Source organism: Sorex araneus, chromosome 1 (assembly GCF_027595985.1).
Source record: "Sorex araneus isolate mSorAra2 chromosome 1, mSorAra2.pri, whole genome shotgun sequence".
NCBI lineage: Eukaryota > Metazoa > Chordata > Mammalia > Eulipotyphla > Soricidae > Sorex > Sorex araneus.
Window position 1 is genome coordinate 428,497,790 of NC_073302.1, and position 22,427 is coordinate 428,520,216.

A 22,427-nucleotide genomic window follows, 5' to 3' on the forward strand; every position below is an offset into this window, starting at 1 on the left:
ACCCAGATCAGCCGCATGCAAGGCAAGCACCCCATCTGCTGTACTAGCATTCCTGCCCTCATATACTAATATTAAACAATACTCATATTAATATACTAATAGCAAAAATAGATAAGAACTCTCTAGAAATTATATTTTTTCACGGAGTATCCCAGATGCATTTAACAGTTTGGTTTTTTGCTTTGCTTTGTTTCGTTTTGTTTGGGGCCACACCCAGCAGTGCTCAGGGGTTATTCCTTGCTCTGTACTCAGGAATCACTCCTGGTGGTGCTTGGGGGATTGTGTGGTATGCTGGGGATCAAACCTGGGTCAGCTATGTTCAAGGCAAGTGCCCTACCTGCTGTCCTATCTGTCTAGCCCCTATTTTGATTTATTTTGACATAATTTCAGACTTACAAGAGTGTTAATTTTTTCCCCCAGTGTTCTTCATTTATATTCCCCAAATGGTGATACTGGATCACACTCACTTTGTCTTTCTCTCTTCTCTCATCTAACCCTTCCCTTTTCCATGTATAATATAGACGCATATGCCTGATCAGTGTTTTCTGTGTGAACCACTTGAGATAGATTGCAGACCTGATGTCCGTTGACTCCTACATAGTTTGTTGTCTATTCCTGAAGAACAAAGACATTATTTTACATAACTGTAGGACAAATTAAAAAAATCAGATATTAATACAAAATACTGAACACAGTTCACAGTAGTTAATTTACAGAACTGATTTCCAATGTTTCCAGTTACCCTAATAGTGTCCTTCATAATGAAAGACACACCCCCAACCCTGCAACAGTCATGTGTTGTAAGGCAGACTTTATTTTATTGTGCTTTGCTTTATTGTGCTTTGCAGATACTTTTTACAAATTGAAGGTTGTGACAACACCATCCAACAAAATATTTTGGCTGCATTTTTTAATAACTTGGGTGATGATTAGCAATTTGTTAGCAATAAAGAAATTAATGCCAGTTTGTACACTGCTTCTTAAACAATGCTATTGCATACTTAATGGAGCTATAGTATAATGTAAACATGACTTTTATAGGCACTGGCGAACCAGAAAATCTGCATGATTCAGCTTTATTGTGATATTTGTTGTATCACAGAGGCCTGGAACCAGACCCGGAAGTATCTCTGAGGCCCATGTGTATTCAGTTCTCATGTATCTTTAGCCTTGACATTTTTGAATAGTATGAACTAGTTATAGTATAGAATTTGGTTTGGGGTTGTTTCGTTTGGCATACGCATTTTGAACAGAAATTAGTACTGTGTTCATCTCATCACGCATGGTATTCTTTGGTCCCATTACTGGTGACATTAGCTTTGGTCACCTGGAAAGACCTACCAATGGGACTCTTCAGAGGTTTTAACAAACTGATTCTAGGCTTCATTGAAAGAGTAAATGGGAAAAACAGCTGGGGAGATTTTGAAATATACAAGGGACTGTGTCCTAGATGTTGAAAGGTACATCAGAGCTCTGATCATTTAAGTTGTGTGGTATGGAAATCAAGAGTTAGTGGAACAGGGTGAGTCCAGTGGCCCATGCCAACATGTAACTAGGTAGAGGATGACAGTGACCTCAGGTATGCTTTGCTCAGACTTGAAACTAACTCTTGACCATACAAGAGTCTGCCAAAGCAAGCTCACTTTATTTTTACTCTTTTAGTTTTGTTTTGAGTCTCCATGGTTTACAGTACTGTTCATGGTAGGGTTTCATGCATATAGTATTCCAACACCACACCCTCCACCAGTGTTTCCCTCCCAATCCAACACCAACCCTCCCCCTTTAATTTTTGTTCTTAGGTCCTCAGAAGCTGAATCTTTACATTTATTTATACGTATCTCACTGAGACCTGGTGTTGGAATTTTCCTAATTATGCTCTAGAACATATCAGTGTAGCAGAAAAATTGAAGTGTTATTTCAACCAGCATAGAAAGTATGTTTCACAACTGAGTAGGGGACAGTAGCCTGAGTATTTTATTTTATTTTTTGGCAGGGTGTGGCTGGTGGGTGGGTGGGTAAGTGTAGTGATAGGAAATAGAGCCCCACCTCATAAAATATATCAAAATAAGTTCTGATATTATTTTGATATATTTTATCAAAATAATGATATACAGGGAGAATACAGGGAGCAGGGCTCTTGCCTTGCACACAGCCAACCAGGGTTTGATTCCTGTCACTTGGTAATAGTTCCCTGAATACCACCTTGGGAGTGATCTCAGTGCAGAGCCAGGAGTAAGCCCTGAGCACCACCAGCTGTGCCCCCCCCCCAACTAATAATAATAACAACAACAGTAAGTTCTGGGTGTGGTCATGTTTTTAATATGAACATTAAAATGATAATTTTGTTAGAAATAAAACTACTTTTATGGTTTAGTAACAATGTAGAGATTTAAGGCAAATGAACCATGAACGAAAGGACTGAGTCAGCCTCCCTGGGAGGTAGAAAGACAAGTAGCAGTCTGGAGAAAGACTTTCTATAGATCTATGAGAAAACAACCCAAAGGAAAAAAAAAGTGGGCAATAGATATGGTCTCGTACTTCCCTAAAGAAGTGCAAGTAATCCAATAAGCATGTGAACTAGTAAATCAAGAATATAAAAAGTAGCCTAGCACCATTTTGCACAAATTACATTGAAAAGAGCACGACGAGATAGGGCACATGTATACCATTGTACTCCCAGGAGGGAGGACAATTTGTTCCACTTTCTGGAGCGAGATGCATTGCTATACCAATACTGCATCATAACAATTTTGATCATATAGTCCTTTGACCCAGAAATTGTATTCTAGAAATGCTCACATATAAGTACATGGGAAAGAAGCCTTGTTAAAATACTGATTGTCGGGCCAGAGAGCTGGTGCAGCGGATAATGCTGGCCTTGGATGCTTCTCGCTGGGTTTGGTCCCAGCGCTGTGTGTGGTCCCAGGTGCCACCAGCAGTTCTCCCTGAGCAGAGCCAAGAGTAAACCATGAGCACAGTAGATATGGCCCAAAAATTAAAAAAAAATAAGTGTGGAGTAAAAATTGATGGCAATCGAACCACTTGCCACCTTATCTCAGGTAGCTAGCTTCTCTCTGCAGTTGCCAGAAGCTAAGTCCATTTTCCTGGTTCCTGTAAGTTTCTGAGCAAGTCTTGGTGACATGCTGAGCACATGGGGTTGCTGACGTCTCAGCTGTTCCGGGCACACACACCTTCTGCCTGCTGCATGCAGAGAGCTCAGCTCTGCTTCAGGTCCAGTTCTAAAACAGTCAGGTGACCCAGCCCTGCGGGAGGTATTAGTAGCAGGCACTTTTGGGAGAGTGGGATTTGTTTGTGGGAATTCAGGAGAAGAATTAGCTTTAAAGATGCTAAAACTCAAGTTCATTTTGATCAAGATTGGTGAGCCTGTGCTCTACCCCACATAATGAAAATTAATGTTTCGTTTCCATGACACTAGCCTGACAGATTCCCATGATTTGTTCAAAATGAACTTCGGCTTTCTCACAAGTTAGTCACTCTGGGACTATAAGTATTTTCCAAGAAATCTGCAGTTACTGATATAGAGAAAGAAGAATTTATCTCTTTACTCCCAGCTAGTAGATTTCTTGACAGGATGTTTAATATTTATCAAACATTGATCAGATACTGTTTCCCCAGCAGTTTAATTTGCATAGATAATGAAATTATTTACAGAAGCCAGCGATTGAGATAGACTTAGTGTTGTCCAGTAGGAACAGTACATGAGCCACAAAATAAAAAATTCTCTAGTAGCCCCATTTTTTTTTTTTCTTAAAGACAGCAGAATGAATGAGGCCCTGGTTCAGTCCTTGGTACTCCCTCTCCCACAAAAAAATTTTTTTAAAAAAGATGATGTTAATTTTACCATTTTTATTTAACCCAGGATAGAAAAGGTGATCACTTTTGCGTAGGTTTAAAATCAAAATTAGTAATTTGACATCCTTTTCGGATAGTAAGTTTTTGAAATTCAGTGGATACACTTCAGACCGGTCTGGAGTTGGACCAGCTTCATTCCTAGCCCTTGAGAATGAGATATTACCCATGGGCGCCACTGTAGGCTGTGCGGGCCGCAGCTCGGAGCTCGCGAGGGCAGAGATAACAGCAGCATGTCTTCATGCCCCCGCACCTACAGAAAATACCCTATTGGACACCAGAGCAGATGTCCAATAGGATATTTTTGACACCCTGAATGAATGAGCATGAATAAATGTAAAGTCATCTTCTCACAAAGTCCTCAGCCTTTGATTCATATTCATGAGTTTTGTCATAAAAATAGTTGGCAGTGTTTTTTAGGAATTGTCGTCTTCTGCTGTACAGCCGTTTAGGCGAAATCCTCGAATACACTGCATTTCTTGCCGTATTTTCCCCAAAGCACTTTGGTTTATTTGGGGGGAGGTTGTTTCCCAAATGAGGCTCAGGGGTGCCAGGGGCCAGTCCTGATGATACTCAACACAGTGGGCTGGCAACTGAGCGTGAGGGTCAGAGGATGCAGTGCTGCTCAGGCCCTGTGGTTCTGGAGACCACCAGGGCTCCCCCAGTGTTTAGGGGCCTCTGGGGTCACACCTGGTGGTGCTTAGGAGGCTGTGTAGTGCTGCGGGCATATGGTACATGTGTGCAGTCTCAGCCCTGTATGATACTGCTTTTAAGATTATGTTGAAAGGCTGGCGAGATAGTACGGTGGGTAGGGCATTTGCCCTATAACTGATTGACCTGGGTTTGATCCTCAGCATCCCATAAGGCCCCCTGACCAAAGCCGAGTTATTCCTGAGCACTGCCAGGTATGCACCCCCCCCCAAAAAAAACCAAAATTATCTTGACTGGATAATAAAGCAAACGATATGATAGAGATTCTTAGAGCTTTCCCCTATTGATCATAGTAACCTTGCTTGGTGTTTTTTGTTTGTTTGGGGGGTTACTGGAAGTCAAATCTAGGGCCCCTCTTATATGTGAAGCATGTGTTTTACCCCTATTTCTTCTTAAAATTTTGTGTCTTGCTAGTTCTTAAAAGCAAAGACCACCGCATAATCCAACCCTCCTTCCTGAAAGTGTCTGTCTTCTAAGTTTAACCATAATATCAAAGACCAGGGATAAAGTTCAGTGGTAAAGAATTTGCTTTGCATGTTCGACGTCTTGAATTTGAGACCCAGCACTAAAAAAAGGGTTAGCAGCCAGAGAGATAGTACGGGGGATAAAGCACTTACCCTACAAGCAGCTGACCCAGGTTCAATCTCCAGCACCACATGAGCCGTGCTATGGGTGATCCCTAAGCACAGAGCCAGGAATAAACCCTGAGCACAGCCTGGAGTCGCCTCAAGACAAAACAAAACAAAAATTAAAGTCCACCGAGAATGGTATATTGCTTTGATTATCCTTGTCTACTCTGCCCAGAAGCCAAATTCAGTGTTAATTCTTGTGCCTATTGTAGATCCTCAACTGTGTTAGGTATTGTACAGGATATTTGTTATCTGTGATCATTGCTTTTTTTTTTTTTTCTTTTTGGGTCACACCCAGCGATGCACAGGGTTTACTCCTGGCTCTGCACTCAGGAATTATTCCTGGCGGTCCTGGGGGGTTATATGGGATGCTGGGAATCGAACCCGGGCAGCCGCGTGCAAGGCAAACACCCTACCCGCTGTGCTATCACTCCAACCTCAAGTGATCATTGCTTTTGAGAAGTTTAAAGTTCACTTAGAGAATAGAAGGAATATCGGGTTGGAGTTGGGACTCAGTGGTAGAATACCTACCTTGCAGGTGTGATGCCCCGGGTTTGATCCCTGGCACGGGTGGGGCAGGGGGTGTTGAAAGAAGTAGAGAAGTCGAGTTTGTAAATGTGTCCAGTGTTTTCTGTGCCCATTAGTCTTGGTGATAAAAAGATGAAGGCAGTTAGTCTATCCTCAGATGTTGCACAGCCTCTGGAAGGATGCTTATGTATATCACTAAGCAATTTAACTTCCTCTGTAAGAAATCTGTGGGCCGTAGTAGCAGCACACACCCTCCTCCCCCCAAGATGAGAATACTCAGATTCAGTGGGGGTAAGAAGCTGGTTCAAGGAAGTAGCGAGAAAGAACATGGATCTGAACCTCTATAGTTTTGGAGCCTTTGCCCTTTCTTCTACACCCCACCTTGTGTTTTTTTTTTTTCTTTTTGGGTCACACCTGGCGATGCACAGGAGTTACTCCTGGCTCTGCACTCAGGAATTATTCCTGGCGGTGCTCAGGGGACCATATGGGATGCTGGGGATCGAACCCCGGTCAACCACGTGCAAGGCAAACACCCTACCCGCTGTGCTATCACTCCAGTCCCCACCTTGTGTGTTTGAGGAGAGAAATGGAGTTTGCCACTTGAGATAAATCCAAATGCCAGCACATTGGCAAATCTTCTGATTTTACTTTGCCTCGTGTTGCACTCATGTAATTTTCATAATTAGTGCACCAATTTTAGCACTTACTATACACGAGCATCCTAGTCCGGTACTGAGTTGCGAGGGGCCTTAGAGAGCAAAGATTGCACGGGTAAGACCGGCAGCCAGATGGGCGTGAGGGGAGGGGGAGCAAATCGGTCTAAGGCAAGGGATTCTGCTTTCCCAGCAGAGCAAGACTGGTGCAGACTGGGCTGTGAGGGCAGGACTAGCCTTAGCCTGGAGGGCTGTGGGGCTGGGTTCGAGCCGGAGACCAGTCCCGGGACTGACAGGTCAGGCAGAGTGTATGGACACAATTGGTGTTATTAGTGGCTGGGCTGTTTCTTTTGTTTCTGGGAAATGAAAAAAAATTTTTTTTTCTCTTTTGGCTTTTGGGGTCACACCAGCAATACGCAGGGGTTACTCCTGGGTGGCCATATGGGATGCCGGGGATTGAACCCGAGTTGGCAAATGCCCTACCCGCTGTACTATTGTTCTGGCCTTGAAGTGGGTTTTTTTATTTGGAAAAATAAAAACATAAGGCCTTGGTAATAAGTTGGTAATAAGTACTTGTGTAAAAGTTGTTTATTAGGCTCCCACTTGTCTGGCATATACACGTTACACTAGTATCTATTTCCGACATAAGAAAGTAGATGTGTATTTAGAGGCAGAGAGCCAGAATCACTTCTTACCCCATCCTGATACATTTAACATCTTTGGCTCTGTTGCTATGAAAGGGTTTGTGGAGACTGGTATAAAAATGGCAAGGGCAGTAGACATAATATAATTTTTAAAATTAAAATAATCTTAGTGAATTAATTTTAGTGAACTAGTTCATACAATTTAAACTTCAGAAAGCTTTTAAATATAAATTATAGAAATAGTCTTTATCAGTGAAGTTCCTAATAGGATGAAAGATGCTCAAAGTATATTTATCTCAGAGATAAACATAAGCATATTCTTTGTGGATAGCCATAGTGACTGACATGGTATCTAAATGATAAAGTTCACATCAAACTCTTTATAAGCCAGCTTTCTTTTTAAAGTATATAGTGGAAAATCAAAAGTTTTATGTATGTGCATTTAAAAATTTCTACATGACTCACATTTGTGATTAGATTTACATAATATTCTAATATTTCCAGTTAAACTGAGTTGGCCTTTGGGTTTGATTTCCCCCCTCTTAAGAAACTAAGAAACAGTCAGCTTTGGGATTATTAAATTCCTCCCTCTTTTCTTGAAAACTCCTAATTATCAGCCATTTCCCCCCCACCCCGAGTTTCATAATGCCGTTTCGGTGCTCTTAGGGGGGCTGGAGGGGGGGAAGCATCCTTAGTTACAACCCCTGAAAACAGTCTATGAAACAGGAGTGGAGACTAGCTCCTTAAAATCCTAAGTAGCACATGGGAAATCCCTAAAATAACCTCAGCACCTAAAAAGCCTTGCCCCGGCCGCAGAGCCGGCCCACCGAGACCCCCTCTCTCCCCGCAGGCCACCGACCCCCGCCGGCGCGGAGCGGGCACCGCTGCGTGGCCGACAGCACCAACCTCTACGTGTTCGGAGGCTACAACCCCGACTACGACGAGTCGGGCGGGCCCGACAACGAGGACTACCCGCTCTTCCGGGAGCTCTGGCGCTACCATTTCGCCACGGGAGTCTGGCACCAGATGGGCACCGATGGCTACATGCCCCGGGAGCTGGCGTCCATGTCACGTGAGTGCCGGGCCGCGCCCCGCTGCGAGGTCAGGTCGGGCCGATGATTGACGGGCGGATGATTGACGGGTCGAGTGCATCGTCTGGTGGGGGTGGGGGTGGGGGCACCGGGCATGTGTGCAGGCTGTTGTGGGCCCTCCATCCTTACCCAGCTCCTGACTGCAATAGCTGTCATAGGATTCAACTATGTGCTTGGACCGATTTTTCCCAGTGGCAATAATAATAGACTAGTCCTGAGTTTGAATCTAGTTGTATTCCATTTACCTGCCAGCTGATCTTTTAAAAATTATTACTATTATTTGTGGTTGTTGCTGGGATTGGATGGCTTTTGAGCACACCCAGTGATGCTCAGGACTTAGTGCCGGCTCTGTGCTTTGGGATCATGCCTGAGGGTACTTGGAGAACCCAGTGTGAAACGTGGAATTGAACCAGGGTCAGCTGTGTGCAAGGCAAGTGTCTTAACCCCTGTGCTCTCTCTCCAGTCCTTGCCAGATGACCTTTAGTTTCAAGATCCTTTCCTGTGAATTGAGATTAATATTGCAGAGTTCAGTATAGATAATAACATATACACGGGGGGAAATGTAACAGAAGGTCATCGAATGGGGTTTATAGGGACACTGAGCAGAGCAGTGCACACCTGGGATCCAGCCAGGCCTCACAACCTCCCTTGGATGCCGTGGTGACTCGGGGCTCTCTGCTCAGGAATCACTCCTGGTGGGTGCGGGCGATCAGACGGGGTACCACACATAGAACCTGGGTTAGCTGCGTGCAAGGCAGATTTCCCGCCTGCTGCACTGGGGCTCCAGCCCTTTGGCAAAGTCCTTTCTGTGTCTCTACCCGGCATTGAACCAGTATTTCTCACCCTTTTCCTCACTGTGACCTTCTTTCTACCTTATTTCCTTCTTCTAGGCTTCCTGTCCTACTGCTCGGCCCCCAAGTCTCCTGCTGTGGTCCCCATTGACTTTTCCCTGTGACTCCCTTGGAATATCCTGGAAGCCTTCATGGGGGACCATAAGGCCCCTGGTTGAGAAAATAATGATTTTTATTTATTTTGGTTTTGAGGCCACATCTGGCAGTGTTCAGGACTTATTTCTGGCTCTGTGCTCAGGGTCACTTGTGACAGTGCTTTGGGGACCATATGGGGTGCTGGGAACGAACTTGAGTCAGCTGCATGCAAGGCGAGCACCCTCCCTTCTGTACTAGCATTCTAGCCCCAGAGAAATGCTGCATTTAAACTGTTCTCAATTTCTGCTTATCAGCTATAAAAATGGACAGGATAACCATCTACCCTACCTCAGACAATTGTTGGAAAGATGGATTTAGAGACATTAATTCTCATAAGGCTCCGTGAGAATTGAAGCGTAGTTCTTGTTGACCACAGAGCCCTGGCTGGTGACTGTTCACGCTCTGTTGCGTGAAGAGCTGGAGAATGCCATTTATATCAGATGGTAGCACTGTTTGGCCGTCAGAGAGTGATGGGGAGCATGTGTGTGTAAGCATGTGTGTGTGTGCATGCTTGCACAGCAGTCGCAGAATACATAGGAAAGAATGCCAGAATTACTACTAGTAGGATATCAGAATTGCATTTTATGTGGTGAGGATTAAGCTGACAAAAGCTATAATTGGAAATGTGAAGATAATTTCCCTGGTAAAAACCAGAATGATTCTTTTATCCCTTCATCCCGAGTCTCACCGTTCTTTGCCGAGGCAGAGATGGTATTTCATTCTTTTCTGCTTCCCTCTGCTCTTGGACGGTCACAAGTGGCGGGAGTGTTTGGTAGTTTGCGTCATTTAGCGCTGCATGCACAGTATCTCCTGAGCTCCAGAGATGGGTCTTGGATACATGCCCAGTACCCAGCAGTGAGCTGCGCCTTCAGTCCCCGCCCTGGCAGTGGGTCCTTTCCCACGCAGCTCTGTGGTAAGGAGGTGGCAGTGGCCAGAGCCGTCCTGAGTGTGTGAGAGCTGACGTGTTTCAGCCCTCGGCTCTTCGGGGTTCCTGTCGGAAACACACTGCAGGTAGCCAGTGCGTCAGTGGAATTTGTCTTCTCCCTCCCCAGTCGTGCTGCATGGAAACAACCTGTTAGTGTTCGGAGGCACTGGCATCCCCTTTGGCGAGAGCAACGGCAACGATGTCCATGTCTGCAATGTGAAGTATAAGCGATGGGCGCTGCTCAGCTGCCGGGGGAAGAAACCCAGCCGAATATACGGACAGGTACCGGGAGCTGGCTCTGTGCACTACTGCACCGTCTTTCAAGTGAAAGGAAAGATCCATTTTTCATCAGGGATGGAGGGGGAGCATTTGGGATACACCAGCTGACTCTCAGGAGTTACTCCTGGCTCTGCACTCAGGAATCACTCCTGGCGGTGCTAGGATCAAACCCGGATAGGCCGTGTGTGAGGCAAGCACCTTCCTTATCCGCTGTTCTATCTCTCTTGCCCTGGGGGGGGGGAAATGTCTTACTATGGGTTAATGTTTTTATTTTGTATTGAATCACCATGAGATACAGTTATAAAGCTTTCATGATTGAGTTTTCATATACAATGATCAAACATCCACCCCTCCACCAGTGCACATTTTCCATCACCATTGTTCCCAGTTTTCAGTATCCTTCCCTCCTTCTCGCTACCCCCACCCCATCCCGCCCCCTGCCTCTGTGGCAGGCATATGGGTTAATATTTGATTTTTCAGTTCTAATGTAGAACTATATTTTGTAAATCTGATAGCTTGCCTTCTTTCCCTTGTTTTTGGTGGTGGTTTTGTTTCGGCCGCAACTGGCTGGCTCAGGAAGCAACTCCTGGTTGACTGGAGAACCATGAGTGATGCTGGGGACTGAAGTGGGTCAGCCACATACAGGAAGAGCTCCCTCCCTGCTGTGCCATTGATGTGTACCCCCTTTTTGCTTTTGATTCAAGTTAGTGACCTAAAACTGTCTGGAAGTTTCTGTAAAGGCCACGTCCCACTCTAGCCCCACCCCCACCCCCACTGAGTGGCCTGGTCCCTCATCTTTTGAATATGATGATTCTTGGATGATCTTTCCCACCTAGGTCCTAGAGTAGATGACCATTACACTTCTTTAAGATACTTCAGATTAATTGGAGCCAAACCGAACTGTGTAGGGATTGTTTTTCCAATTAGATTTCAGCACGTCAAACTTTAGGTTTGAAAAATCATATTCGCATTTGCCAGGGACAGCCCACCATCCGTCAGAGAGGCCCTTGGGGGCTGGTGGGCACTTTCTCTGCCAGCTGGCTCCTGGGCTGTGTGTGGCGGGGCAGCCTGGGTCTCTTGAGCCACGCCAGGACACACTGGGGCTCTAAGGAGCGATCCTAACAGTGCCTTCACCTGCACCAGAGAGTCTGCGGGAATGGCAGGGCGTTTAGGACTGTCAATGCAAGACGCCTTACTTATGGGATTCTGGCATCTTCTGCCTGCACCTTCTCCCTTTCTGACAGTTTAGAAAAAGAAGCTTAGAAAAAGAAAAGCTTGTGGTCTGTAAGCGTCTGACTGGCTGAGACCCTTAGGGGTCATTTGACCTCCCCTTCTTGTTTCTAGGTATTGAAATCCTTTACAGAGACTTACCTTTCTAATTCTAATCTTTGGGTTCTTTAACTCTGACGTCCTCTAAGTGTCTGCTATTTTATTAACTTAAAAAAAATTCCTTAAATGGGGGGTGGGGTGTGGGGCGTGATGGGAGGGAACCTGGGGACACTGGTGCTGGGACATGCACACCGGTGGAGGGACGGGTGTCGGAGCACTGTATGGCTGGAGCCTAATCACGAACAGCTTTGTAAGGGTCTATCTCACAGAGATTCAATTAAAAAAAAATCCTTAAAAAAAACACCAGCTCCCTTCATTTCCTTTGTTACTGCTGTGGTGGTGGGCGAGGCTGCACACTGGGGGGCAGCACCGAGTCCCAGCAGCGGAGCTGCAGAATTGCAGGTCTTGCCAGAGGCCAGGCTCTCGACTCCAGCCTGGCAGGCAGCCGTTCTGCCTCTGAGCCACATCCCCAGACTCCAGGATCTGATGTGTTGGGAAGTTAAAGAGTACAAGAAGGCTTTAGGAACCCGGACTCTGGGGTCTCTAAGCAACCTGCAGTCAAGTGTTAAGAAATCCGTCCTTTCCCCCTCTTGTTTTCTAGGCCATGGCGATCATCAATGGCTCCCTTTATGTCTTTGGGGGGACAACTGGCTATATTTACAGCACAGACCTGCACAAACTGGACCTCAACACCAGAGAGTGGACACAACTGAAGCCAAACAACCTGTCCTGTGATCTCCCGGAAGAGAGGTGATGATCGAGGGTTCAAGTAGCGCATGTTTAGGGCTGAGAGATAACTACAGCAGGCAGGGCACTTGCCTTCCACGTGGCTGAGCACGTTCTATCCCTGGCGTCCCATGTGGTCCCCTGAGCCCCACCAGGAGAGATGGCTGAGCACAGAGCCAGGGATCTGAGCATGGCTGGTGTGCCCAAAAAAAAAAAAAAAATTCAGATCAAACAAAATAAAGCAGATGTATTATTTCTTGCTAGGGTTTGCCTTGCATTTGGTCGACCTGGGTTCTATGATTCCCAGCATCCCATATAGTCCCCAGAGCACTGCCAGGAGTTAATTCCTGAGTACATGAGCCAGGACTGACCCCTGTGCATCGCCAGGTGTGACTCAAAAAGCCAAAAAAAAAAAAAAAAAACCCAAAAAAACAAAAAACCCCTTTGGTCTGGTTAAAGTAATTAACTGGCTATTACGTTCAATTTAGGTCAGTGTTAAGAAAGGGTGTTGTGGCGGGGAATGGTGTAACTCTGAACCATCGAATTTTTTTCATGCTGTTTCCTCCTAAGTTTTTCTGCCATTAGATAGCAACACTGAAGACGAAACCAATGGTAGCAATTGTAACTAATTTTTTAATTATAAAGAAGAATAATTTCTAGTTTTTCATTTCCCTTCTTAAATTGCATGTTAGAATCCTTTTGCTTCTTTGCTCACAGCTGTACACGCGGTACAAATACTGTTTGCTTAAGTGGTACTTAATGAGTGTGGATTGGCTGGATAGAAGGAATGAGGGAAAGAACTAAGGAAGGGATGAATGAGAAAAAGAAGGGGCCAGAGAGACAGTACAGGGACTAAGGTGCTTGCTTTGCTTGTGGCTGACACTGCTTCAAATCCCTGGTGTCACACATGGTCCCATTTCATAAAAAGAAAAGGGAAAAAAAAAAACACCTTAAAAAGAGAGAAAGGAGTGATATGGGAAGGGCATTTGCCTTGCATGTGGTGGACCTGAGTTTGATCTCTGGCATCCCAAATGGTTCCCCGAGCACTCCTAGGCATAATTCCTGAGTGCAGAGCTAGGAGTAACCCCTAGGCGTCGCTGAGTGTGACCCCAAAAGACAAAAAAAGAAATGAAAGGAGGAAGGAGATCAGGTTCAGAAAGGAAAGAAATACTGAATGATGGGAGAGAAGATAGGAAAGAAATAAAAATTATGTTCCACTTCTCTGGCTGGATTATAGCCTCTTTGAGGAAGTAATAAAACTTTTGAAAAAGAGAGAGAGGGAAGGAAGGAAGTGAAGGAGAAAAGAAGAAGAGGAGGGAACAGGTGGGACATTCGTTTTCTTTGCTCTGTCGGCTCTGTCCAAGGAGCCAGTGATCCTGAGATGCTGCTAGTGAGCCTAGATCTTCCCCTTGCCTCATCATACAGTTATACTCACTCGAAAAACTTAGAAAGATTTTCTTACTTTGGTACATCTACACAGTGGAATACCAGGCAGCTGTTAGGAAAGATGAAGTCATGAAATTTGCTTATAAGTGGATGGACATGCTAATTGAAATGAGTCAGAAAGAGAGGGAGACACGTAGAATGACTGCACTCATTTGTGGAATATAAAATAATATGAGAATGACACCCAAGGACAGTAGAGACAAAGGCCGGGAACATTGCTCCACGGTTGGAAGCCTGCCTTATGAGCTCGGGAAGAAGGCAGCTGGAATAGAGAAGGGATCACTAAGTCACTGGTGGTCGGAGGGATCGTTCGGGTGGGAGACGTATGCTGAAAGTAGATAAAGGACCAAACACGATGGCCTTTTAGTAGCTGTATTGCAAATCAAAATGCCCTAAAGCAGAGAGAAAGTAAGAAGGAAATTGTTTGCCATAGAGGCAGGGGGAGGGATACGGGGACATTGGTGGTGGACAATGTACACTGGTGAGGGATGGGTGTTCAATCATTGTATCACTGAAACTGAAACATGAAAGCTTTATGACTGTAGCTCACGGTGATTCAATTAAAAAAAAAAGATTTTCTTGCCCAGATTTATTTATGTATGTATGTTTTTTTTTTTTTTTTTTTTTGCTTTTTGGGTCACACCTGGCGATGCACAGGGGTTACTCCTGGCTCTGCACTCAGGAATTACTCCTGGCGGTGCTCAGGGGACCATATGGGATGCTGGGAATCGAACCCAGGTTGGTCGCGTGCAAGGCAAACACCCTACCCGCTGTGCTATTGCTCCAGCCCCCTATGTATGTATGTTTATTTTGGGGCCACACCTGGCAGTCCTCAGAGATTACTCTTGGCTCTGCACTCAGGAATCACTCCTGGCGCTAATGGGGGACCATATGGGATGCCAGGGATTGGGCCCGGGACGACCAGGTGCCAGCAAACACCCTGTCCACTGTGCCGTCACTTTGGGCCCTCCCATCCAGTTTTAAAAGCAAAGATGGTAAAAGGGTGTGTAGACTAATCCAGCATCTCCTTGTTGCCTTTAAACAACATGGCATGGGTGCAGGGGAGACCGTGCCGTGCGTGTTGGGGGCTGATCGCTGCAGAGCTGCCGTGAGAGGGCTTGGCTGACGGACGGTTGCTGGAATAATTTTGATGTAATTTATTTTATCAGCACCAGGGCCTTCAGGGAAAGGAGAAAATAGATTAAGTTTTCAAAGCATTTTCACATGGTTGCCTTTGAATCACTTTATGGACATATTATGAATTGTTTCAGCCTCTAGCTAGACTGTTTGGATGAAAGTTCTGGTAGGTGTTTCACATTATATCCACAGTTCTCTGTAGCATAACTTTCTAATATCTTTGTATATCTTCAAAATATCTTCATTTGAAAGCCCATAGTGTAAGGTTTCTAATTAAATATAGGCAAATCACTTCTTTTTTTTAAACTCTGTAATAAATTCCTCTCTTATACAAAGCTATCACACACACCAAAAAGAGGGTTGGGAGAATCTCGAAAATGTAAACAAAAGGTAAACTTGGAAATAGCAAGTTAATAGTTTGAATATATCTTTCTAACTATTTTCTCTCTCTCTCTCTCTCTCTCTCTCTCTCTCTCTCTGTAGGATAGCTCTTAGACTAGTTGGTATTACATAATTCCTCTCTTCCCATTGATGATATAAAAATTTGTTCTTATTATAGTAATCATCTTCCATGCCTGCATTCTTACTGCTTGCCTACTAATGCATATCATGTGCCATGTATCATTTTGAACAGTAGTGATTATTCAGTTTTTCTTTTGGGGTCACACCTGGCATTGCACAGCGATTACTCCTGGCTCATACACTCAGGAATTATTCCTGGCGGTGCTTGGGGGACCATATGGGATGCTGGGAATCGAACTTGGGTCAGCCAAATGCAAGGCAAGCACCCTACCCGCTGTGTTATTGATCCAGCCTCTTGGGATCCAGTCTTAAGTAGGTTGTTTTCCTCTACTTATAAATGGATTCTGTTGTTTCTCCTCAGGTACAGACATGAAATCGCACATGATGGGCAGAGGATTTACATCTTAGGAGGCGGTACTTCCTGGACAGCTTATTCCTTAAACAAGGTATATGTAAAAAGAGAGAGAGGGAGGTATAGACAGAGGCTTTGATCAGACACAGCTAGCAAGTTAATTCTGTTGCTGCAAGTATTTATTCTTAAGCAGGTTCTTGATTAATGCTTATTTTTTATGAAATATTTTTGTTTCGTTTTGGTCTTTGTGCCACACCTAACAGTGTCCGGGCATGCCCCTGGCTCTGTGCTCAGAGATCACTCCTGGTGGGGCTGGAGGGACTGTAAGTGGTGCTGCAGACCGAACCTGGGTCAGATCGACAGTGCCGGGCAAACACCGTCCCCCTGTACTTTTGCCCCTGCATGAGATTCTCTATAGAGTAAGACCAAACCGCACATTCCAGGTGATGGTTGATTTATTACACACTGAATGTTCTTCGTGAAAGTGGTCTCTGGGCCACTGAGGAGATGACGCAAGGGCAGCAGCACAGGCCCAGGGTTCTACCCCCGTGGGGCCGCCTTCCTACTGCTGGGTGCAGTTCTGGTGGCCCGTAGCATCACTTCGAGGCACCCCCCCAAGAGACAGAAACAACGGAAATTATCTCCAGTGTCAGCTGGCAGAGGAAAGGGATCGAGAGGCAGACAGAGTCGCCTGAATGAGAGACTAATTAGAAGCAGGGCCAGGGCTCCCAGACTGTCTGTCTGTCCGTCCCACGCTGCTGCCTGTGGTCTCCCTGCGGTGTGCAGAGCCAGGCAGGCCTTTGCTCCTTCCTCTTCGTGTCTTCCCAGTCCCACTTCCTCCCGCGCCTTGGGATCAGGTGCCCAGGCTCCACTGCTCCGGACAATCACTTTCTTCAGCTTCGTCAGCCCTGCATTTTGTGTTCTCGCCAGTGTTTGCTTTTCTCTGCGATCTATAAAGTGACATTGTAGAAAATACAGTAGCTGCAGAATTCCAACATTTTTGCTGCTAGATTTTGGGGGTGTGCGGGCCATACCTAAATCGATGCTCAGGGCTTACTCCTGGCTGTGCGCTTAGGGATCATTTGTGGTGCTGCTCTGGAGACCAGATATGTGGGGATTGAACCCAGTCAGCCGTGTGCAGGGCGAGCGCCCCACCTGCCGTGCTGCTGTTCCAGCTCCTTGTGCTACATTTTCCCCCTGTGATTTGTAAAAATCGATGTCATAGGAATGGGACTGTGATTCAGGCCAGAGAATCTGCCTCATATGTGTGAGGTCCTGGGTTCCTCCCAGCATAGACCACCCACAACACCGCCACACTCAACAACAACAACAACAACAACCAATCTGAAATTAGATAATGTGGACATTTTTTGGTTGGGGGTGGGGAACGCTTAAAGGTATTTAGGGGATTACCCCGCCCCCCATCTGTGCTCACGGATTGCTTCAGGTGGTGCTTGGGGGACTGCATGCAGGGGATCCAGCCTGGCCGGCTTGTTGAGCTGTCTGTCCAGCCGATGCTTAGTTTTAGCGGCTTCACTTCATATTTAACAGGTATTAGAACTATGAAAGATCAGAGAAAAGCAAAGAAAGACTTCTATTTTTTGGCTTTTTGGGTCACACCTGGCAATACTCGGGGTTACTCCTGGCTCTGCACTCAGGAATCACTCCTGGCAGTGCTTGGGGGACCATATGGGATGCTGGGAATTAAACCCAGGTTGGCAACGTGCAAGGCAAACGCCCTACCCACTGTGCTATCACTCCAGCCCCCAAAGAAAGACTTTTCAACCAAGATTGTATGTTGTTTAAAAATTAAGTTTTCAGACTAACAGATTATTTGTGACTGTCTTCTTTTTTCTCTCTCTCCTTTTCCTCTCTCTCTGCCTCTCTCCTTCTCTCTCTAACTCTCTCTCTCTAACTCTCTCTCTCTCTGTCTCTCTCTCTCTCAAGATCCACGCATACAACCTTGAAACAAATGCATGGGAGGAAATTGCAACAAAACCCCATGAAAAAATAGGTAAAATTGAAATACTGTCTCTCTCTTTTTTTTTTTTTTTGGCACTGGGGGTGGTTGGTGTTGGGCGGTTGGGCCACACCAGGTGATGCTCAGGATTTACTCCTGGCTCTGCATTCAGGAATTACTCCTGGCTGTGCTGGCGGGTGGTGGGGGGGCGGCATATGGAGTTGCTGAGGGTTGAACCGGAGTCAGCCACATTCGAGACAAGCACCCTACCCACTATACTGTCACTCCCTCCCCAAGTCTCTTTTAATTTTAACAAATGTATTTTATATGTTTAGTTGTTTTAGAGGAAGATAGTTAATAAGTGCTGAACTAGTATGAGATTGAACTTGTATTCCTCAGACCTGCCCTCCTCTTCCTCAGCACTGAGCAGAGATCTCTAGGGGGTTGTTGAATTCTTTGCATGTGGGGGGATAAAATGTGGGTGAGATAAAAATAGACACTTCAATCAAGAGCTCCCTGTCTCCGTGGGCCCAAGAGCTTGGGGAAGCCAGTAGTAATGCTGTCCTAAGGCTCTGCTCTGGTTCCCTGGCGCCTTGCCACGCAATGCCAGCACGAGAGTGTGATGGCATAATTTTTGTGGGACATGAGAATTAATGCAAAGGACTAGACAGTGTTTGCTTAATGCAGTAGAGGAATTATTCTTGAGTAGGTTGCTTGTGGTGGCCTTTTGCTCTGCCCTGTCTGCATTACCCCTAGTATTTCTGTGACTAATAGAATCCCTGTGTTTTTGTGTTTGCAGGTTTTCCTGCAGCCCGAAGATGTCACAGTTGTGTTCAAATAAAAAATGGTAAGCCTTCTAAATAACATTCTGCTTCCAGGCTTATAGTTGCGTATGCTGAGAATATCTTCTTTATTTTTTGTTTGTTTGGGGGCCACACCCAGCGGTACTCAGAGCTTAGTTCTGGCTCTGTGCTCAGGGGTCAGTCCTGGTGGTACTTGGGGAATCATAAGTGGTGTTAGGGATTGAAAGAAAAGAAAAAAAAATTGTGGGAAGAGAAGTTCTCATTCTTTACACTTAAAGGGAAAACTTAATTGCCTGTCACCAGTTTTCTTAATGTAAACAAGGGTAATTTTGGGTTCCTTCCGTTATCAGAGAACTCCAAAAATCAGGGATAGATTTCTGTAAATGCGATGTGATTTTTCAGCTCTACTTCAACAGATGACTGTGCTTACGATGGGTCATATTAATAAGTTTGCCGTATAATAGAGACCTCGGCAGACATAGTAAAACTGAATAGCTCCTTTCGAAGATTTGTTCCTGGTTTGTTCTGTCCTCTTTTGACACCAGGCAGAACCCTCCCCTCATTCTTACAAAGGCATTATTACAAAGGCATTGTCTGGCTCAAGAAAGCAGCTCCTTTATCTGAGGGTGATAGAGGATTCCTGTGGATGACCTTCCTGACATTTAATTAGAGCTTAGCCTGTGTTTTGCTCTGCCATCTTGAAAATTTTTCTGGGAGGTGTGTGTGTAAATGAGTTTGCGATCTGGAACCCTGCCGAGGCTGAGTTTGGCTTGCCCTGGGCTTACGCTGGCTGCTGCAGAGACAGAAGTGGTATGGTTCCTTGATGCTTTTGCCTTTCCTTAAGATGTAGAGCCAGGGGCTGGAGCAATAGCACAGCGGGTAGGGCGTTTGCCTTGCACGCGGCCCACCCGGGTTCGATTCCCAGCATCCCATATGGTCTCCTGAGTACTGCCAGAAGTGATTCCTGAGTGCAGCAGAGCCAGGAGTGACCTCTGAGCATCGCCAGATGTGACTCAAAAAGGAAAAAAAGAAAAAAGATGTAGAGACAGGGGCTGGAGTGATAGAGCAGCGGGTAGGGCGTTTGCCTTGCATGCGGCTGATCCAGGTTTGATTCCCAGCATTTCATATGGTCCCCTGAGTAATTCCTGAGTGCATAAACCAAAAGTAGCCCCTAAGCATCGCTGGGTGGGTGTGACCCAAAAAGAAAAGGTGAAAAAAAAAAAAAAAGATGTAGAGACAAGCACGTGATGGGCTCTGCCTCTCTCAGAAGGGAGCTTGAGCTTTACTTGAATCATTGCGCCAAAAGGTTCCCAGTGTATTTGATAAGTTAATTATGCTTTGGCTTAAACTAGAAAGTTTAGTTTGTCATCATTTGTTTGACAAAGTCAAAGCAGTGTATGTAACTTACCCCTGTGATCTGGGGAGAGATGAGGGAGGGCTGCACATTGCTCTCTCTGGGCTGAAAAAAAGCCACCAAGAACCTCTCTTGTCCCCCCCCAAACTGATCTTTGCAGGCCACCGTCCTACTCAGGTTAAGTGTCTGCAGAGACACATCTGTCTCCACGGGCAGGGAAATAAACCGCCGGGGTCAGAGCCATAGTACAGCGGGTAAGGCTTTGCACTCGGCCCGCCAGCTGGGAATCCCGTATGGACCAGGAGTGATTCCTGAGCCAGGAGTAACCCTTGAGCGTCACCAAGTGTGGCCCCGAAACCAAAATATAAAGTACATAAATGAATAAAAGGAAAGTTTGTCAGCTGGTGGTCTACAGATACATCTTGTTTGGGCCTGTGTGCATTATGACAAGTATTTTTATCTAGTGACTAATTGGTAAAAAGCAAAATGCCTTTACTTTTAAAAAAAAAAAAAAAGGAAAGCCAGGTTTCTCACTTCTCCTGAACACTGACGAGCCTGGCACTGTTCGTCTGAGCCCCCCGTGGCCCCGTGGAGCCGAATCTCCTCACGTTCTCGCCTGCCACCTGCCTGTGCTGTTGGGTTTTTTTATTTTGGAGGCCACACCCTACCGTGCTCAGGCCCGCTTCTCCCGGCTCTGCACTCAGGCATGACTCATGGCATGCTTGGGGACCATGTGGCATCCTGGGGTTGAACCTGGCTCGGTCTCTCGAGCGAGGACGGCGTGCTCCCCGCCGGGCTCTCGCCCTGGCCCCCTGAGTTTGGCTTTGGGAGGCGTATGTTGAGGGCCACCACTGCTGCAGAGCTCCTGGGCCAACTGCACCTGGGGGCGAGACGGCACGGCCTGGGGCACTTCTGGTGTGGAGAGACCACCACTGGGGCCCTTTGCCTCTGTGTGACCCTGGCTCCCTCTTCTTCCTAGACGTGTTCATTTGCGGGGGCTACAATGGAGAGGTGATCCTGGGAGACATCTGGAAGCTGAACCTGCAGACTTTCCAGTGGGTCAAGCTCCCGGCCACCATGCCAGAGCCTGTCTACTTCCACTGTGCAGCGGTCACGCCTGTAAGTTGGGATTGTCCGGTCTTATGTGACACTCTGCAGGTAACACGGGTTCTTCGCAGAGACGCCAGCAAGGAGAAACATTCCCTGATAGGCGACTCCCTTGGGCTGAGACCGTATGTGTAAAAACCTCCTCCCGGGCTGGAGCGATCATACAGCGGAGACGGCATTTGCCTTACATGCGGCCGACCCGGGTTTGATCCCCGGCATCCCATATGGTTCAGGAGTAATTCCTGTGTGCTGAGCCAGGAGTAACCATTGGGTGTGACCCAAAAAGCAAAACAAAAAAACAAAACAAAACCAAAAAACCAACCTCCTTCCTAAGCTCACGGCAGAGCCTGGCGAGCTCCCTGTGGTGTATTCGATATGCCAAAAACAGTAACAAGAAGTCTCACAATGAAAACGTTACTGGTGCCCGCTCGAGCAAATCGATGAACAACGGGATGACAGTGCTATTTCCAGAGCTAGACCATTTTTGTGAGAAAATTGGAGCCCAAACATAGGTGAAGATGTGATCTGGGGTGGAGCACTTGCCTGGCATGTATAATAGGGGTTTGGGTCCCAGCCCTGCCGGGTCTCCCGAGTGACACTGTGCACCGGGCCAGTGTAACTGCTGAGTACTACTGAGTGTGGTCCCAGAACCAGCCAGCCAGTAGACTGGCCTGGATGTGACAGAAAGGCTGCCATGTGGCGTTCAGGCCTGATGGTGAGGTCAGAGGCTTCACCCGGGAGAGCAGGAGAGGCTCCTCCCCTCTGTGCTGTTAGACTGTGGTCGCTTCTCTGCCTTTGGCTCAGGTCGGTGCAGCACCTGTCCTCACCAGCTTAAAAACCCCTCTCACTCCTTGACGGCGAAGACCTGTATCTCTGCCCCTGTTAGCTCAGTATTTGACACACTGAGGACTTAACGTCAGATTAGTTTAATTCTTGTTATAGTTGTTAAAATACAAAAAAAATTTTAAAAGGTGTATGGGAAGGGAGGGGGCAAGAATTTCCCCCCTTAGAAACTCACTCGTGGGGCTGGAGTGATAGTACAGCGGGTAGGGCGTTTGCCTTGCATGAGGCTGACCCGGGTTCGATTCCCAGCATTCCATATGATGCCCTGAGCACCACCAGGAGTAATTCCTGAGTGCAGAGCCAGGAGTAACCCCTGTGCATCTCTGGGTGTGACCCAAAAAGCAAAATAAATAAATAAATACTCATCCTTTAAACTCTGCTCCCTTGGGTCTCTCGGGACTAGACTGGGCTGGGTGAGGCGCTGTTCCACTATATCACAACTCGGCCTGTATGTCGGTTCACCTGGGGGTAGAGAGCATCAGTCTGCATGTTTTTTTCCCTTGCATTTGAATCTGTCCTCTCTGATTGCCAT

General features: G+C 46.3%; 1 protein-coding gene across 2 annotated transcripts in view; it reads left to right on the top strand.

Moving 5' to 3' along the window:
* Positions 1–22,427, top strand: part of KLHDC10 (kelch domain containing 10) — a 69,345-nt gene that overhangs the window by 42,228 nt on the left and 4,690 nt on the right. For both annotated transcript variants that reach the window (XM_004608264.2, XM_055131513.1), the window contains 7 exons: positions 7,886–8,107; positions 10,165–10,319; positions 12,247–12,395; positions 15,838–15,922; positions 17,776–17,842; positions 18,588–18,635; positions 20,925–21,064. In XM_004608264.2, the coding sequence (XP_004608321.1) occupies positions 7,886–8,107; positions 10,165–10,319; positions 12,247–12,395; positions 15,838–15,922; positions 17,776–17,842; positions 18,588–18,635; positions 20,925–21,064 (866 nt within the window). The remainder of the gene's footprint in view (positions 1–7,885; positions 8,108–10,164; positions 10,320–12,246; positions 12,396–15,837; positions 15,923–17,775; positions 17,843–18,587; positions 18,636–20,924; positions 21,065–22,427) is intronic.